The sequence below is a fragment of the Thamnophis elegans genome, chromosome Z (genome assembly GCF_009769535.1).
Source record: "Thamnophis elegans isolate rThaEle1 chromosome Z, rThaEle1.pri, whole genome shotgun sequence".
In the NCBI taxonomy this organism is placed as follows: Eukaryota; Metazoa; Chordata; class Lepidosauria; order Squamata; family Colubridae; genus Thamnophis; species Thamnophis elegans.
This window is the reverse complement of record NC_045558.1, coordinates 106,241,344-106,259,756: the sequence shown is the minus strand read 5'-3', so window position 1 is coordinate 106,259,756 and position 18,413 is coordinate 106,241,344. Positions and strand designations below refer to the sequence as shown.

The 18,413-nt window shown below is 41.0% G+C and overlaps 1 protein-coding gene across 1 annotated transcript; it reads left to right on the top strand.

Annotated features, from left to right (window-relative positions):
- Positions 1–643: 643 nt before the first annotated feature.
- On the top strand, positions 644–3,150 carry LOC116521259 (uncharacterized protein K02A2.6-like; the record flags this gene model as incomplete). The annotated part of the gene is given in 5 exon segments (XM_032235947.1): positions 644–1,064; positions 1,137–1,285; positions 1,922–2,869; positions 2,972–3,062; positions 3,065–3,150. Coding segments are annotated over 5 exon segments (1,695 nt in total), but the record flags the coding sequence as incomplete, so codon positions are not given.
- Positions 3,151–18,413: the final 15,263 nt, after the last annotated feature.

The window sequence follows — 18,413 nt, the reverse complement described above, 5'->3', positions numbered from 1 at the left end:
GGAGGAGGAGGAGGAAATCGTCGGCCAGATGAGGCTGCAGCCCAAACGGAGGCCACCCCAGCAACCACCGGCACCCGTTCAGCCGGCCTCAAACGCACCTTGCCGCGGATGCGGCGGCCGCCACAGCCGCACAGCCTGCCCGTACCGTTCCGCCGTCTGCCGCCGTTGCCAAGGAGAAGGACACCTCGCCAGAGTATGCCGGGCTCCCCTGCCAGCCCCGTCGTTTATGCAGCCCAGCGACCAGCGCCCGGCACCACCACGCCGCCTGCAGCCACGTCCCGCGAGGCGCACTGAGGACTGCCACTCAACCTACCAGCCCCCCAGCGCCGACTGCGTGGTCTACCAGGCATCCCCCGTTCCCGCCGGCCACCGGAAAATAAGCACCGCCGTCCGTCTCGAAGGTCAGCTTTGCCAAATGGAGGTGGACTCCGGTTCATCCCGTTCTCTCCTATCTTGGGCTTTGTTCTCCCGCCTTTGCCCCGGGGTCCCCCAGAGAAAGCTGCGCCCCGCCAGGGTCTCCCTCCTAGATTACCAGGGAAATGGGATTCCCACAGCTGGGTTATACCACATCCGGGTGGAATATGGAAATTTTAAAGGGAAACTCCCAGTTTTAGTCGTAAGGAACAACCTGCCCGCTCTCCTGGGGTTAGAATGGTTCTCCGCTTTGGGCCTCACCATAGAAGGGGTACACAGGGTAGTTTCCCTCCCCGTAGATAGCGTCCTAGACGAGTTCTCAGATGTGTTCGACGGGAAATTGGGTTGTTACAAGGGTACCCCCATTTCTCTCTGCCTCGATCCTCAGGTCGCCCCCGTTAGGCTAAAGGCACGCAGGGTCCCTTTCGCATTGAGAGCAAAGGTAGATGCGGAACTCGATAAGTTAATTGAACAAGGGGTACTCGAGCCCGTAGATCACGCCCGCTGGGAAACCCCCATAGTCCTTCCGGTCAAGCCCGACGGATCGGTGAGGATATGTGCCGACTACAAGTCGACCATCAATTTGGCCCTACAGGCAAACCCGTATCCGGTTCCCGTAGTACAGCACCTACTCCACTCCTTAGGACAGGGCCGCATTTTCGCTAAGCTAGACATGGCACAGGCCTACCAGCAGCTTCCCGTAGACGACGATGCGGCTACAGCCCAGACTATCGTCACCCACCGCGGAGCTTTCCGTTGCCGCCGTCTGCAATTCGGCGTCTCGGTCGCCCCTGGGATTTTCCAGAGCCTCATGGAGCGGTTGCTCCACGGGCTCCCAGGCGTCGTTCCCTACTTCGACGACGTCCTGGTCGCAGCCCCCAGCCACTCGGAGCTCCTGAAAACGCTGCGGGAGGTCCTCACACGTTTCAGGGAGGCGGGACTGAAATTAAAGCGCAGCAAATGCGAAATTGCAGTTCCCAAGGTTGAATTCCTGGGGTTCCTCATTGATGCCCAAGGCATCCACCCCACTCCTTCCAAAGTTGCCGCCATCAAAAACGCACCCGCACCCACCTCTAGGGCGGAGTTACAAGCATTCCTGGGGCTCTTAAATTTCTACGCCCCTTTTATCCCCCACAAGGCGTCACTAGCTGAGCCGCTACACCGTCTACTTGACCGGTCAGCAGCCTGGAAATGGGGTAGCCGTGAAGCGCACGCGTTCGCGGCTATAAAGGATATTTTAACTTCATCGGCAGTCCTAATCCAGTACAGCGATAGGATGCCTCTAATTCTGACTTGCGATGCCTCCCCCTATGGCGTAGGGGCGGTGCTGAGCCACGTCCTCCCAAACGGCTCAGAAGCCCCCATAGCCTTCTATTCCCGGACACTCTCCTCCACGGAGCGGAACTACAGCCAAATCGATAAAGAAGCCCTGGCTGCAGTGTCCGGCATTAAGCGGTTCCATGACTACCTTTATGGTAGAAAGTTCACCCTAGTCACGGATCACAAGCCCCTCCTGGGGCTACTGGCGGGTGACAAGCCGACTCCCCCCATCTTGTCCCCCCGCATGACACGCTGGACAGAGTTCCTAACGGCGTACTCGTATACGCTGTTATACCGTCCGGGCAAACAGCTAGGACACGCAGACGCCCTGAGCCGCTGCCCCCTGCCAGAGACGGACACAGCCCACGTGCCCGCGCTCTCTGTTCTGTCCATTGCCGAATCCGACCTCCCCGTTTCTGCCACGGACGTGGCAGCCTGCACAAAGGCTGACCCCGTCCTATCTCAGGTCGCTTCATGGGTTTTGAGGGGGTGGCCCACGGAAAAGGTAGCGGAACACTTCCGCCCATTCAAAGTGCGACAGGCCGAACTCGCCCTTCACGGGGGTTGCCTTGTCTGGGGGGATAGGGTAGTGATCCCTACAGCCCTACGAGCACGAATCCTGCCCGCACTCCACAAAAACCACCCAGGCATAGCACGAATGAAAGCCTTAGCCCGTAGCTACGTATGGTGGCCCTTGTTAGACACAGAAATCGCAGACTACGTAGGCCGATGCAGGATCTGCCAAAACTCTAGGCCGAATCCCCCCATAGCCGCCCCTCGAGAGTGGGAGATCCCTAGAGGCCCATGGTCCCGTTTACACATCGACTTTGCCGGCCCCTTCCACGGCCGGAACTTCATGATAGTGGTCGATGCTTACTCCAAGTGGGTGGAGCTAGTAATCATGACCTCCACCACAGCAGAGAGTACAGTAAGGGCCCTCCGTAAGATGTTCGCTACCCATGGGTTACCGGATGTGATAGTCTCCGATAACGGGCCCCAGTTTACCTCCACCACGTTCCAAGAATTCCTGGCCGAACAGGGGATCAGACACGCGGCCACAGCCCCCTATCACCCAGCTAGCAACGGCCGGGCGGAGCGCGCAGTTCGCTCAGCAAAAGAAGCCTTGGGCCGCATGGACCAGGGCGACTGGCAAGAAAGAGTAGCGGCCTATCTCTTGAGCCAGCACTCCATACCCTGCCCAACGACCAACAAAAGTCCCGCGGAGCTCTTGATGGGTAGGAGATTGCGAACCCCCCTAGACAGGCTCCATCCACTTACGCAGGAGATCCGCCAAGCAACCTGGGGGCCCTTCCGTCCCACGCGTTTAAGTTAGGGAATCCTGTATGGGCCCGTTCCTTTTCCGGGGATCCACGGTGGGTTCCCGCAACCATCACAGCTCTGACCGGCCCCTGTTCCTTCAGGGTCGGCCTGGCCGACGGGACACAATGGAGGCGACACGTGGACCAGTTAAGGCGTCGCCTTCCTGCGGAAAGAGACGGCCCCAGCTCCCCAGAAATCTGCTCTCAACAGGAGCCACCCCCATTGACTCCTTTCCCCACGGACCGTTTCCACCCGGCGAACGGGGGTCAAGCCGTCGCGAACCTTCCGGGCAGGCGCACCCCAGCTGGCTACTCCTTTCCGCGGAGCCCTTCTCGAGACTCTGAACCTACACCCCAACCGGACTGCACGGGGCCCCTACCAGACACCCCGTTGGCCACAGAGACGCCACCCCAGGCGGACGGACATCGGGCACGGGACCCGGAGCCAATGCCCTCTCGCGGGGCCGCGCCGTCGGCTCAAGCCCCCACCACGGACACGCCTCCGCCAGCGGTTCCCCCCCCGTCGACGACCGCCGGGGAACCACGGAGATCGGGACGAGAACGCCACCGTCCCGCCTACCTACAAGACTATGTTTGCCCCTCCTAAAGGAACTCTATGACTGGGGGGGGAGGGGTGTTGAATACTAGCGCGGGAAATACAAGCGCGCGAACAAGGACTCTTCCTGATTGGCTCCCGGGCAGAGCCGGCTCAATCCTCGCCCTGATTGGTCGAGCTACAAAGGACTCTTCCTGATTGGTTCCCGGGCAGAGCCGGCTCAATCCTCGCCCTGATTGGTCGAGCTACAAAGGACTCTTCCTGATTGGTTCCCGGGCAGAGCCGGTCCAATCCTCGCCCTGATTGGTCGAGCTACTCGACGCCCCATTGGTCCCTCGCTCAAACCTGGGGGTATAAATGTAGGGCGCGAAATACGCCTCGTTGAATCGTTTCCACTATGAGCTGAATAAAAGTCACTTTCCTCATACTTCTTGTCGCGTCCTTCCCTTCGCTCCAAGATCTAAAAAGTTTCTTGCTCCTTCCTAAATGGTCCTGGACCATGAGTATTGTTCGTAAGAATATAACAACAGTTCTGATAGAAATGCAAAAAACCAGGACCGGTAGGTTTCACAGAAAAAATGCCATCATAATGCCACAAACAAGTCAGACTTCTTCATCAAAATGATCTATTAGGTTCTGGAGAAAAGAATGTGGTTCTACATTACTGCCTGTAATATGTCTTTATTTTTTATTTATTTATTTTACTATGGGGACGTGCAGTTTTGCTGGACTGTTTAGCCAGCTGTTTCTGGAAGAGGAGTGACTCATATCTATGCATTTCTGTTAAAAGTAGAGTCATAGACCATATCTTTGAAATTGGAGTAGAGAAATATCAGAAGCCATAATTATTATAAGAAGAGTGAGAGGAGTTCATGATGAATGAAAATGATGGGAGCTGAAGTCTATCCCAACAGGATTACCAGAGATCCAGCAAAATGAGGACTTTGCCTCTTTGTACTCATGTCCTCAATCTAAGAGGCATGGCCATAAAATAAAATATTGTCCAGTTTTTTGAACAGTAGTCATTCAAAACTTTGTGTATTGTTACCTTGTAAATTGTCTGCTTTCTTCTTTCTCTCCTTTCTTTCTCTTTGGCAGACTTACGTCATTTATTTCTAGATTCCAGCAATTTGCTTCAATCCAGCCCCTTATTAACTCATCATATATTTCCATGGTGAAATTTGAGAAGGGCATATTTATTAATTTATTAAATTTATATGCCACGTGTCTCATCGATAAGGCGACTCTGGACAGTTTCCTGATGGTAATCACTGTTGATTCTGTATTATTGCTAGGATATATTCTTGAAAATAAGTATTTTGGATAGAAATATCCCCTAAATCTAGATCATTCATCCACTGCCCAGAGACAAAAATCAGATCGAGCATGTGTCCCCTGTTATGGGTGGGGTCTTGAATTAACTGAGTTAGGTCCATAGCCGTCATGGAAGCCATGAACTCCTGTGCTGACTTGGATGTTTCGCCAATGGAAGACAGATTGAAATCCCCCAGGATCATAAGCCTGGGGAAATCAACTGCCAATCCGGCTAGATAAAAGCCTGTCATTGTCTTGATATCACCCACCTTGACATCATCAAGAACCTTCTGCGCACTACTAAACTGGGAGTGAAGAAAATAGAATACCATCTCTCCCTCCCTCTCGCCCCCCCCTCTCTCTTTCTCTCATACACACACAGACACAGACACAGACACAGAGATTGTTTAATGAGGAATATATATATATATGGCTGATAAGGAGTCGAGCTCTGTAGCTCAGTGGTTAACACATCTGCCTAAGAGGCAATACAGCACAGGCTCGATTCCCAGTAAGGGTATGGCTAGCTGATGAGAGCTAAATAGCTTGAAATAGATCTATACTAGTCTCCCTTTATTTATTTATCAGCACAAATATAACATATATATATATATATATATATATATATATATATATATATATATATATATATATATATGTAGGTCTCTAGCTGTTCGGGTTTTCTCCCGCGTAGAATTGGAGATGTCTTGGCGACGTTTCGACGAAGTCACATTCGTCATCTTCAGGCTGCTGCTGACTACTTCAGGTTTGGTGTTTCCAGGAGTAGTGTGGGATCTTGGCTGGCTGTTTGTTCCTTATAACTGCTGGTAGGGGATTAAATTTTAATTTAATCTAATTTAATTTAATCCCCTACCAGCAGTTATAAGGAACAAACAGCCAGCCAAGATCCCACACTACTCCTGGAAACACCAAACCTGAAGTAGTCAGCAGCAGCCTGAAGATGACGAATGTGACTTCGTCAAAATGTCGCCAAGACATCTCCAATTCTACGCGGGAGAAAACCCGAACAACTAGAGACCTACATACTAACACCCGCGAAAACCTCAGAAAACATATATATATATATATATATATATATATATATATATATATATATATATATATATATATATACATACATACACACACACACACACACACACACACACACACACACACATATATAATACACATATACATATACATATATTCATAATGCAGTCATGGTGGTTTGAACCTGAGCAGATGTAAAGTTCATTTTCTAAATAAATAATCCCAGGATTATTTTAAAAAATGTATCTCTAGAAAAAATTGTACAAGTAATAATATTATAATATATAATAAACAATTGTTTCTATCTCTTTCCCTCTGTGTCTCAAAGCACTGGCATCTCTCATATAGCTGTTATATGTTTCCTGCTTAAATAAACAATAGATATGGTTTTGAATCTCACAGTAAACATTTGTTTTCTTGCTAGAGAAAAATATAATCTAAATGTTCAAGTGGCAGCCTTTCATCTGGCATAGGATATAATTTTATCCATTTCTAGACAATCCATGCTCTGCTGGGTAATTGTTTCAGAGGTATTTCCTTACCTAAACAGAGAAACAAAATGACCAAGGGAGGAAAAAAAAAAACAGTCGGAGCAGGTGTGACTTCTAACTTCCTGCTAGTTTTTCCACTGAGTTTTCTTGTGGGAATCTGACAAGCAGCATCACAAATCTCCCTTCCCTCCCCCCCCCCCCGCCTCTCATTCCCAACAGGTAAATGGCTGTTGCTGGGTAGAAGAGGGAGGGAAGGATTGTCTGGGATTCTGTCCTGAAATGTTGAAATGAAAATCATGTGATCACAACAGCAGCACATTAGCAGCCAGTAGCATGGAACCAGCCACAACTTTCTTAATTTTTATTCCATGATTCCCAGATTTTGGACACATTCCCTAAATTAACCACTGTGAGTATCTTGGTTCAAAAATTGTTGCTCTGTGATGCACCATTTTTCTCAGTTAAAAGTGATGACAAGAGTTTTAATAGTATGCAGACAAAATTAAGCTAATATGAGATTCCAACAATACTGACATAAGTGCCAACCTCAAATCTGCCTGAAAAATCAGAGTCATAAAGAACCAGGAATATCAGAAAAGTAATTGCTGAATAGTTTCTCATTTTCATTTTCCTAGTTCCCACAATTCGTACTGTGAATTCGAACTGTAAGTACCTGCCCCCCGCAACTTAGTTCTAAGGTTCTAAATCATATTCTCAACACCTAGAAAAATCCAATATACAGTAGTCATCATCACTTAAAGAATTAAAATTATTGTATATTATATTTTATATTAATTTTAATTTATTTAAAGAATTTTGGCCCAATCTGTAAGCCCAAAAAAAGTTACTAGAGCAGTTTACAAATGACAGAAATTAGATTACTTTGGTCAGGTTTACAATTTTTTAAAAAATACATGAAAAATTACAGTTTGTTTATTTATCTATTTCCCACCTTGATAGCAATAGCAATAGCGTTTAGACTTATATACCACTTCATACTGCTTTACAACAGTGTCTGGCCAATTTACAGAGTCAGTATATTACCCCCAACAAATTAGGTACTCATTTTACCAACCTCCTTGAGCCAGTTAGGATGAAATTCCTGCCTATGGGCAGAGTTAGTTTACAGTACTGCATTGTAACTACTACGCCACCATGGTTCTTTATTATTTTTACGAAGTGGTGAACATAGTCAATACTACTACTTCCTTCCTATTTTTCTTAAAATTCTAAGAAGATGAGTCATAATAATTATAAAAATACAAACACAGACTAAAATGTCAGTAGTGTGGAAAGTCTTCAGAAACTACTGAAGAAATAAATCCATAAAGATTCTTAATAAGGTTATATATCAGAACATTAAAAAAAGGAAGCTAAACTATTTTTGTTTTACATCTCCTAAAGTTTGAATCATTTAAAATACTGAGTTTCAAATCTTATTAAGATCAATATAAAAAATGTTTACAATTAAAAAATTAAAATTACTAGCTTCTTTTATCAATATTTGTGCTGAACAATTTATATCAACTTCATTCAAGGTACTAATTATGATCTTTAAAGCGCTCCATGGCTTAGGCCCAGGAAACCTGCGAGACTACCTACTGCCACTGTTAGCCTCCCACCGTCCAGTGCAATCCCACAGAGTTGGCCTCTTCAGGGTGCTGTCGGCCAGACAGTGTCGGCTAGCAACCCCTTCTCTGTGGGAGCGCCTTCCGTCTGGAATGAGCTGCCCCCGGAGCTTCATATAATCCCCAACCTCCGGTCCTTCCGACGCGCCCTAAAAAGGTGGCTTTTCCAGCAAGCAAGCCTGGCCTGAACAAAACAAAATAAATTATTGATTATTGCTAATTTTAATCATTTTTTTTAAAAAAAATGTTTTTGTGAATCTTAATTGGGTTTGTTTTTTGGATATTCTATCTAATTTTTTTTAACTTTTGTAATATGTGTTTTTTTAATGTTGTATGCTGCCCTGAGTCCTTGGGAGAAGGGCAACATATAAATCCAATAAACCAAACCAAACCAAACCAATCTTGCAAAAGTATGCATTAAATATATCCATGAGTAATCTTAGTTTAATTATGAAACATTGAAAGATATTATTTCTGTAATTTCATCTCGACTTGTCATTTGTAGGCATATTAGTAAACAGAAAGGCTGGGGCAACAGTATGGAAATATCACTCTTTTTGTGGATACACTGTTCCTAATCACAAATGTGGTTACTCAGAATAAGAAAATATGCCCTAATCAGGGGTGAGCTGCTGGGGGTTTGCAGGGGTTCAAGAGAACCTTTTGCTGGGAGAGGATGCTGACGTCGCAATGACATGACGTGAGATCTTGGAGCTCCAAGATCGCAGTCAATACTTTTGCCCCGGACGGTCCTTTTGGACTTAAACCATTCCGAAGAGACAGTGAGAAGGAAGAATATGTCCTGCTGATCTCAGAGACACCACAAAGTCCCTGATTGATCCAGGAGAAGCTATTTTTGCCGGAGACAGAAGCACAGCCATTGAAGCTGCTGAAGTTGGGACAGTCCGGAATGGGAGGAAAACGGAAAGAGAAAGTGTGTCCATCTGGTGAGGAAATCCTTTTGTTATAAAAGAGTCTACCCCAAAAAATGAAAGCTAAATTAAATTTGAAAACAGAAGAGAATAAGCGGTGAAATTAAGCCACATTACACAGTTTGTTATCCTTTTTTTAATAGATGGAACTTCCGCAAATGTTTCCTATTCCTTAAATTGAATGGATTAGTTTGTCTTCTTCTATTTTTTATATTCTTTCTTTTACCTATGGATTACAATCTTTTTCTTTATTTTTATAATGTTAGATTGATGGCCTTTTTTCTTTTTTCTTTTGCTCCACTTAGAATTTTTGTTTTCTTTAAGCCCAGAATATGGAGAAGATGTAAAAGGAATACAAAGAGGGCTGTAAAAACAGAGGGAAAGGAAGTAACACTGCCACTTGGAGGCTGGAGGCCTGAGTCTTGGAAATATTGTCCTTTCTTTTTTCTTTTTGATCATTTGACTTTGTATTTAAAGATTCTTCAGCTTGCTTACAGAGAATGATAGTGAGAAAAGCATGGGTTATTTATATAGGTGCTCTTCGGGAACATCTTTGGCAGCTGGAGTGGAATGAAAACAAAGCCTTGTCTTGAAAGATTATAAATGAACTTGCTTTAAACCTAATAAAAAGTGGCAATGTTTACAAGTTGGAAGAATGGTGCAACATGGAAAAGAAACCTTAACATTGGAAAAGATTATGTTTGAAATTCAAAAATTATTAGAAGTAACAGAGAAGAAATTGGAGATCATAGATTGTAGAAAGTAAAATTTAATAGAAAAATTGAGAATGTTCATCAAATGAAGAAAGTTGAGGTCAGAGCTCTAAAAACTGAAGGAAAAAATAAACAAAGAGATACGAAAATTTTTGATACTGACAGTGAACTGAGCGTGGTTGGAAATGGAAAGAATGGAATATGGAAAAGGGAGAAAGGGTAAACTGGAGCCATACCCCGGATTTCAAGGCATAGAAGAAGAAAGGAGAGAAGAATTTATGGAACCAACGAAAGAAATCTTGTTAGAAGCACTAGTGATAACCAAAGGTAAGCTGATTGAAGAAGCAGGTGGAGGGTTTCGAGTTTACACAAGATATGCAACAAGCAACAAGTTGTGAAGAGAAGTCCATACAAAATTTACTAAGGAATTAACCAGAATACTAATGCCACAAATGGCAAGAGACATAAGAATGCACTATTACTGGAAAGACACAGGTTGATATATGAATGTTTATTATAAAAATTAAGCTAAACTTAGTTAAATTTAGAGCATTATGTAAAAAATGAAGTGATAATGGATATAGTTAAATAAATGATTTATAATGATAATAATGTATACATATATATTGGTTTGATAAGAGGAAATTTGATATAAATTGCAAATGGTGACTATGAAAGGAAGTTTAGAAACTCTATTATGTATGAAAGCTTAAAATAAAAAAATTAACTCAAATGTAGTTAAATTTAGAACATTAGATAAAAAATGAAGTGATAATGGATATAGTTAAATAAATGACAATGATAATAATGTATATATATATATGTATTGGTTTGATGAGAGGAAATTTGATATAAATTGCAAATGGTAACTATGAAAGGAGGTTTAGAAACTCTGTTATTAAATATAACCAATTTTTATTTAGAACATGTTATAAAGATGTAATGTTACTGGATGATATTGGGAAGAGCTAATGGAATGCCATTATGTGGTTTTGCTTTAAATTTGGAATATTTTAGATAAAAGGACGTAAAAACAATTACAGTCAAATGAAGGTTGAGATATGATGACAGTAATATATAAAAATATATTTGATGTAAAATATATGATTTGACATGAATTGTAGGTGACGACTGTGGAAGGGATGCACAGAAGCTTTTGTAACCAATCGACACACTTTCTGCAATTTGTAATGGAAAATGGTTTTGTGGGGGGTTTTGTGTTTTGTCTGTTTGTGTTTATTCAAAAATAAAAATTTTAAATAAAAAAGAGAACCTCTTGCTAAGATTTTGTGCAGTTTGGAGAACCCCCAAATCCCACTCCTGGCTGGCCCCGCCCACCCCACCCCTCCCAGAAGTCTCCAAGTGGCCCATTTTGGATCCAGGTAACTGCAGGGCACATGCGGAGGCTCGGAGAGGTGAAAAAACAGTCCTAATGGAAGTTCGGGAAGGCCAGAAATGGGACCATTTCTGGCCTCCAGAGGGCCTCCAGAGCATGGGGAGGACATTTTTACCCTCCGGGAGAAAAACATCCTAAGCCCGGGGAGGACAAAAATGTCCCCCTGCCATGGTGCAGGAGGCCAACTAGGCCATGCCCACCATGTCTACACCCACCCAGCTACTGGGCAGAAAACCCCTTGCTAAAATTTTTGAAGCCTACCCCTGGCCCTAATTACGCTTTTAGACTGTGTTTTTCAAATTTGGCACCTTTAAAATGTGTGGACTTCAACTCCCAGAAATCATAAACCAGCAATTCTGAAAGGTGGTAAGTTTGAAAGAAAACCCGCTTTTGCAAAATTTGCAAATGACCAACTGATCCATCTGCGTAAACTAATTTCACAATTTTATTTCATCTTATTTTTTCCTTTATAACAGTAAATGCCACAATACTGTTTTAGCATTCTCAAAACTTTTGATTTTAGTAAAAGGAACATGTTTTTAATTTTAATATTAATGTGTTGTAACCTGAGATTTCCAAAAACTATTGCAGATGATGGGGAAAGAAACAATATAACTCTGTTTGTCTTTTATATATTATAGTCAATATTATTTCCAATCTAATTTGTTTCACAAGCATCCTTATTTAATACAGTATTGTCTGAATTTAAAAATGGGTACTTTTGTATGAGTGTAATACAAAAATAGCTGTATTTTTAAAAGTCCTTGTTATATAAATTGGATTCTTAACAGCGACAGGATATGTCAAAATGTTTTCAGTGGTTTGAGCATTACAAAAGCTTTCAGTTGCAATGCAATAATTTACCTGGCTGGTTAGTGAATTCTGGGAGTGTATGTTCACATATCTTATAGTAATCAAGGTTGAGAAACACTGCATTACATTCAACACAAATGAACAATATATAGACTGCTGCTTGTTGTGCCCATAGTTATTCATCCATGATATTCAAGGGATGTATATAGCATATATTTGCCATAAAAGAATGCTGCACTGTATTCAAGTATTCACATATAAACTAGAGGAATTTCTAGAAGACAATTCACTATCCTTTTGCCTACTGAACAGTATTTTTTCCACAAATAAACATATCTGATGTAATATTGTAATCCAAACATTACATACACATTTTTTTAAAATTTAACGAACAGTATAAATGAGGGCTACATAGATTTTGGGAATATTGGTTATTTCTTGTAAATAACTCAAGCATTACTCATATAAGTATTGCAATGACTAAATGCAGATATTCAGGGGATTGTGAGTTACACATCTATCTATAACAAAACCCTATAAGCAGTCTAGCTTATAGGAACCCTGTCTTGCAAGGTTCAAAAACAGCTACTTAGTTTTAAAATTATACAGATGTATGCATCAGTGATGGACTATGAAGAAGTGGTTGTTGAATTCAATATTATAATAAGTAATAGAACAACACTAAAAAAATGTTCTAAAACTATTGGCAACTTTAATGCAAAAGCTGAAAAGGAACCTACATTAAAAACAGTTTGAAAATTTGCCCAGTGTTGCAGGGCAATGGCAGATATGCTTCTGTGTAGAAATGGAGTATGTAACACATCATTTTGACAAAATAAAAAATAGCTCTCCACCTACACCATCTTAAGATGGACAACACCATAATAAAAAAAAATAGATTGCATTTAATTAAGCAACATATGGAAAATACATGTAGCAACTTTTAGAAAAGCTGTATAATGAGTTGCAAAAGATTGCTGAGCACCTCACTATGAAGTCAGCAATCAAAGAAATACAAAAAAATCAATCATAAGAAATAAGCAGAGAAGGAAATTAATGATGGAGTGTAATCTAAAAGAAAGTAAAAGAAACATATTTAAAAGCAGTGCAAGAAGGCAAAAATAGGCAACATCATATTTACAAGAGAGGAATATCAAGAGGAAACAGAGGTGTTTGAAGAGGAAGTCAGATGGGCAGAAAACAACCAACGAATAGGAAAGCCCAAGAGTTATTAAAGGAGGCTGGCATGGGAACAAACAAGATCATGTCAGTCCTCTGCCAACTAACATGGGAAAAAGCAGCATGGCCGAAAAACAGGAAAAGATCTATCTATATCTCAAGCCCTAAGAAGGGAGATTTAGAGGAATGTTCTAATTATGCCCTAACAGCTCTAATAATAACATATGCCAGCAAGACTCTGTTAATAATTCTGTAGAATAATTAGGAGAAGTAGAAGTTGAACAAGCAGGCTTCAGAAAGAAAAAAGAAACATAAGGCCATGTAACTAACTTTAAATGGATCATAGATAGAGGAAGTGAATATCAAAAAGAGTTCTGTTTTATGGACTATGCCATTTTTAAAATAATGTTAATCGGCGGAACTTCTTCAAAGCAATTGTTATTCCCTATAATCTGATTTTTCGGAGAAGAAAACTCTACAATAGCTGGAAAACCACAGTGAGTGAGGATAGAATTTGCTAACACCCAATAATTTACCCATAGAAAAGAACTCCTCAATTTATAAACTAAAAATGGGCCACAGGTTTGGAAGAATTAAAGATTCTTTAATTAAGAATCTGTCAGTCAATTAATGGCAGGAATGTCAATAATCTAGCATATTTGAATAATTCATTGCAGATACTGAATATGATCTAAGAGCAATCAATCTAAAAAATAAGGAGACCAAAGAGATGGGGCTTTCCTCATAAAGTTGAATGGCTAGGAATTGAGGGATTTCAGTCAAGTTGAAAGGTGTAATGCAACCTATATACATACACAAGTCTAATTTCTTAAATAACTTTGGTTGTAATTAATTTTTAGCTAAAAAGAAGAGCTCCCTTTTACTATTTCCTTTGAAATTGAAACACTTTCATTTTTTGATTACAATATTGCATGTGGCAGTATTGCAAATAAAGCAAAAGCAGGGAGGAGGACAGAGAGAAGAATTACATCAGATTTATTCCAGAAAATGTTTAAGGAATTAGACAATAAATTAGCTGAATCATTTGATACTAAATTGACAGTTTTGAAATAAAGAAGGATCAAAGGCTTGTAAAGATAAAAGAGGAGATGAAAAAAGAAGTTAAGTGCCTGGAGATATAAAACAGATTAATGGCACAATGAAATTCTGAAGAGTAAGACAAAAGTTATAGACAGAGTTTGTAAGAGAACTACTGTAGATAATCTGATAAACTAGAAAGATAAACTAGACAACCAGAGGACAAAATAAACACAAACTACCTTGGATGAGCTAAAGAGAAGAATCAAAAACATATTCAAGAGAGAATAAGTATTTCTCAATAAGTTACATTTGTATAGGTCAGTGTTTCTCAACCTTGGCAACTTGAAGATGTCCGGACTTCAACTCCCAGAATTCCCCAGCCAGCAAATGAGTTGAAGTCCGGACATCTTCAAGTTGCAAAGGTTGAGAAACACTGGTATAGGTAGTCTTCAACTTACAACCCAAAATTTTGATTAATAAGTAAAACAATCGTTAACAAAGTTTTGCTTCATTTTATTACCTTTCTTGCCCCAGTTGTTAAGTAAACCATTGCAGTTGTTAAGTTAACCCTATGATTGTTAAGTGAATCTGGCTTCCCCATTGACTTTGCTTGTCAGAAGATTGCAAAAGGTGATCAAATGTCCCTGGGGCACTGCAACCAGCATAAAAACCTGCCAATCGTCAAGTGTCTTAATTCTGATCACATGACCATAGAGAGGCTGCAATGGTCATAAGTGTGAGCAATGGGCTCATAAGGCACTTTTTCAGTGCTGTCATAACTTTAAACAATCATTAAACAAATGGTTGCAAATCAAGGACTCCCTACACAACTAAAGTTATCTATGTTAACAGTAAGAAAAATGGAAATAGAACACGAACTATGTAAAGCAAAAAGAAATTGAGTTTGCAAGTAAACTCAGAGAAAGGGGTTGGCCTATAAATTATTAAATAAAAACAAAAGAAAATGATGTTGAATTTTCAGAGAAAGATACTATATTAATGAATAGAGTGGCTATATAAAAAGCATTTCGTTAATATTACTTCGACTTGTATAAAGGAAGTGACATAGAAAAATAGATGTATATTTTTTAAAAAATTATGGAGAAACAGAAACACATTACAAATGGTCACTGCAGGCAAGATGGGTGTCAAATTGTAAATAAATAGCATAACAACATAACATAAAAATATCACAACACAACACAAAATAATAGACTAGAATTCCTTATTAGCCAGGTGTGATTGGACACACAAGGAATTTGTCTTTGATGCATATGCTCTCAGTGTACATAAAGAAAAATAAAATAGAATAATTCATCAAGAATCGTAAGATACAACACTTAGTGATAGTCATAAGTTACTAATAAGCAATCAAATTATACTAGGAAACAAATAAAACAATATAAATTTAAAGATACCAGCAACAAGGTTATAGTCATAAATGAGAAGAGATAGGTATTAGGAACGAAGAGAAGAATAATATAATGCAGTCTTAGTAGATAATCTGACAGTGTTGTGGGGATTAGTTGTTTAGCAGAGTGATGGCATTCGGGGGGGGGGGGGAAACTATATATAGTTTTTATATTATATATAACATAGAGTTATATGTTATATATAATATAACATATGAATCTAAAACAAGAATAAATGTCTAAATCTATAAAAGATTAAACCAGGAAAGATACATAGTCCATATGTATTCTTATATGTTTTGATGATGAATTTTTAGAACCTTTTCAGAACATGATGAATTCTATTCTAGAAATAGGAAAGATACCAGAGAGTTGGGAAGAGGCCAATATAGAACTAATACCCAAAAAGGAACAAGGTTCAGTTTTAACAAGCAACTATAGGCTGATACAAATATTGGATAATGACTACAACTTGTTTACAGTGATTCTAGCTCAGTGTTTCTCAACTTTGGCAACTTTAAGCTGTGCTGGCTGGAGGATTCTGGGAGTTGAAGTCCACAGGACTTAAGGTCGCCAAGGGTGAGAAACACTATTCTAGCTGATAGATTGAAGACCAAATAGGCAGCCAGTGCAGCTCGCGAAGGATAGGTGTACGTGGGTGTACCGAGGTGCACCCACGATCGCTCGCGCGGCTGCATTCTGGACAAGTCTCCGAATGCTCTTCAAGGCTGCCCCATGTAGAGCACATTGCAGTAGTCCAGTCTTGAGGTCACAAGGGCACAAGTGACTGTTGCGAGGGCCTCCCGGTTCAGGTAGGGACGCAATTGGCGCACCAGGCGAACCTGGGCAAATGCCCCCCTGGTCACAGCCGACAAATGGTGTTCAAAAGTCAGCTGTGGATCCAGGAGGACTCCCAAATTGCGAACCATGTCTGAGGGGCGTACTGTTTGACCCCCCAGCCTGAGAGATGGAAAACTTGGCCAATTGGTAGGAGGGAAGGTAATGTATGTTCTGTTCACCTTTGGCATATAGCCATGCTGGCCACATGAGCATAGAAAATGCCTTTGGGCAATGGTGGCTCTGTTGGCCAAGAAATGGAGATAAGCGCTATGACACAATTGGACAGCGAAACCTTTACTTTCACATTAATAAACTTTTATTGAAATTTTAAACAAGAACATGTGGAAGTGGATGTTTTGTATAAAACAGAAAAAATAATCTCATAGTTTGTAATTTTTATTATAGAAAAAAGAGATTCATATTGTTACATTGGAGTAAGAAGAAACTATTTATTGTACTTATAACTTCTGAAAGAAAACCAAAACTAATTTCTTTGTATTTTTTACTTTTCTATTTTTTCCCCTTTTTCTTTCTTTGTGGCACTTTTAGCTTTCTTTCTGGTTTTCTTCTTTTTCTCTCCTTTTTACTTGACATCAATTTGCATTAGTTTTTGTCTTTTAAAAACTTTTAATATATATACATATATGTATGTATGTGTATGTATATGCATACAAGAAGCATGAAACAAACCCTATCACACTTTGGACGCTTCATGAGGGTTGATGCATCTGTGGAAAATATAATGCATAACAAGGTGGTCAGAAAGAGAAGAAGTGGTTGACAAGGCATCAATTGATAAATGAACTACTGGAAAAATTACACGTAAGACCTGTGTAATTGTGGCAAGAGACGGGCTTTTATCCACAGAATGATTAGGAGTTGGCTTCTTAGAGAATTCTGGGAGTTGACCTCCACACCTCTTAAAGTTGCCAAGGTTGAAAAACACTAGCTTAGAGAGAGTGGTGGGAGGAGTATAGAGAGAATGCCTATGAACACCCCACACCCTGTGTATATTCCAGTTTAACACCACTTGCTGAATTATTCCTTTTTATTTATAGTAACTAGAAGAGATAATCTCCTTTTTCTTCAAAACTTCTGAGTGTCACAAGGTGAAACTCACTTGCTCCAGGCCCCTTTATCTGTCTTGGTTGCATAACACTGCCTCCAATTTATTCTCCATACACAAGGGAGATTGCCGTAAGCCATCATCAGCCATCCTGGCATAAAAATAGTATATCCCTTAACCCAGCATGCTTTTTTAAAAGTTGTGTTTTACCTTCCATTTCCTTAGGAACAAATACAGATTACCTGTATGGCAAATATAACTGGATTCAGAGTATTGGGCAATGTATCTCAATCTTGGCAGCTTTAAGATGCGTAGGCTTCAGTTCCCATAATTCATCAGCCATCCTTCAAATCTACAGATCTTAAAGCTGCAAGATTGAGAAATATAACGTATTGGGAGATGAGTGCACACCTCTTCTGCTCTGATCACCACCCTATTTCACACTTCAACCATTTAACAGATTAGCAGTTGGAAGGGATCTTGTAGGTCTTCTAGTCCAACCCACCACCCAAGCAGGAGACTCTACCATTTCTGACAAATGGCAGTCCAGTCTCTTCCTGAAAGCTTCCAGTGATGAAGCTTCCACAACTTCTAAAGGCAAGATGTTCCATTGGTTGATTGTTCTCACTGTCAGAAAATTTCTCCTTATTTCTAGATTTGATCAGTTTCTATCCATTATTCCTTGTGTGGCCTTCGGGTGCTTTGGAAAATAGCTTGACTCCCTTCTCTCTATTGCAATCCCTCAAATATTGGAACACTGCTATTATGTCTCCCCTAGTCCTTCTCTTCACTAGAATAGCCATACCTAGTACTTGCAACTGTTCATGGTATGTTTTAGTCTCCAGCCTCCTAAGCACCTTAGTTACTCTTCTCTGCATTCTTTCTAGAGTCTCAATATCTTTTTTATAATGTGATGACCAAAACTG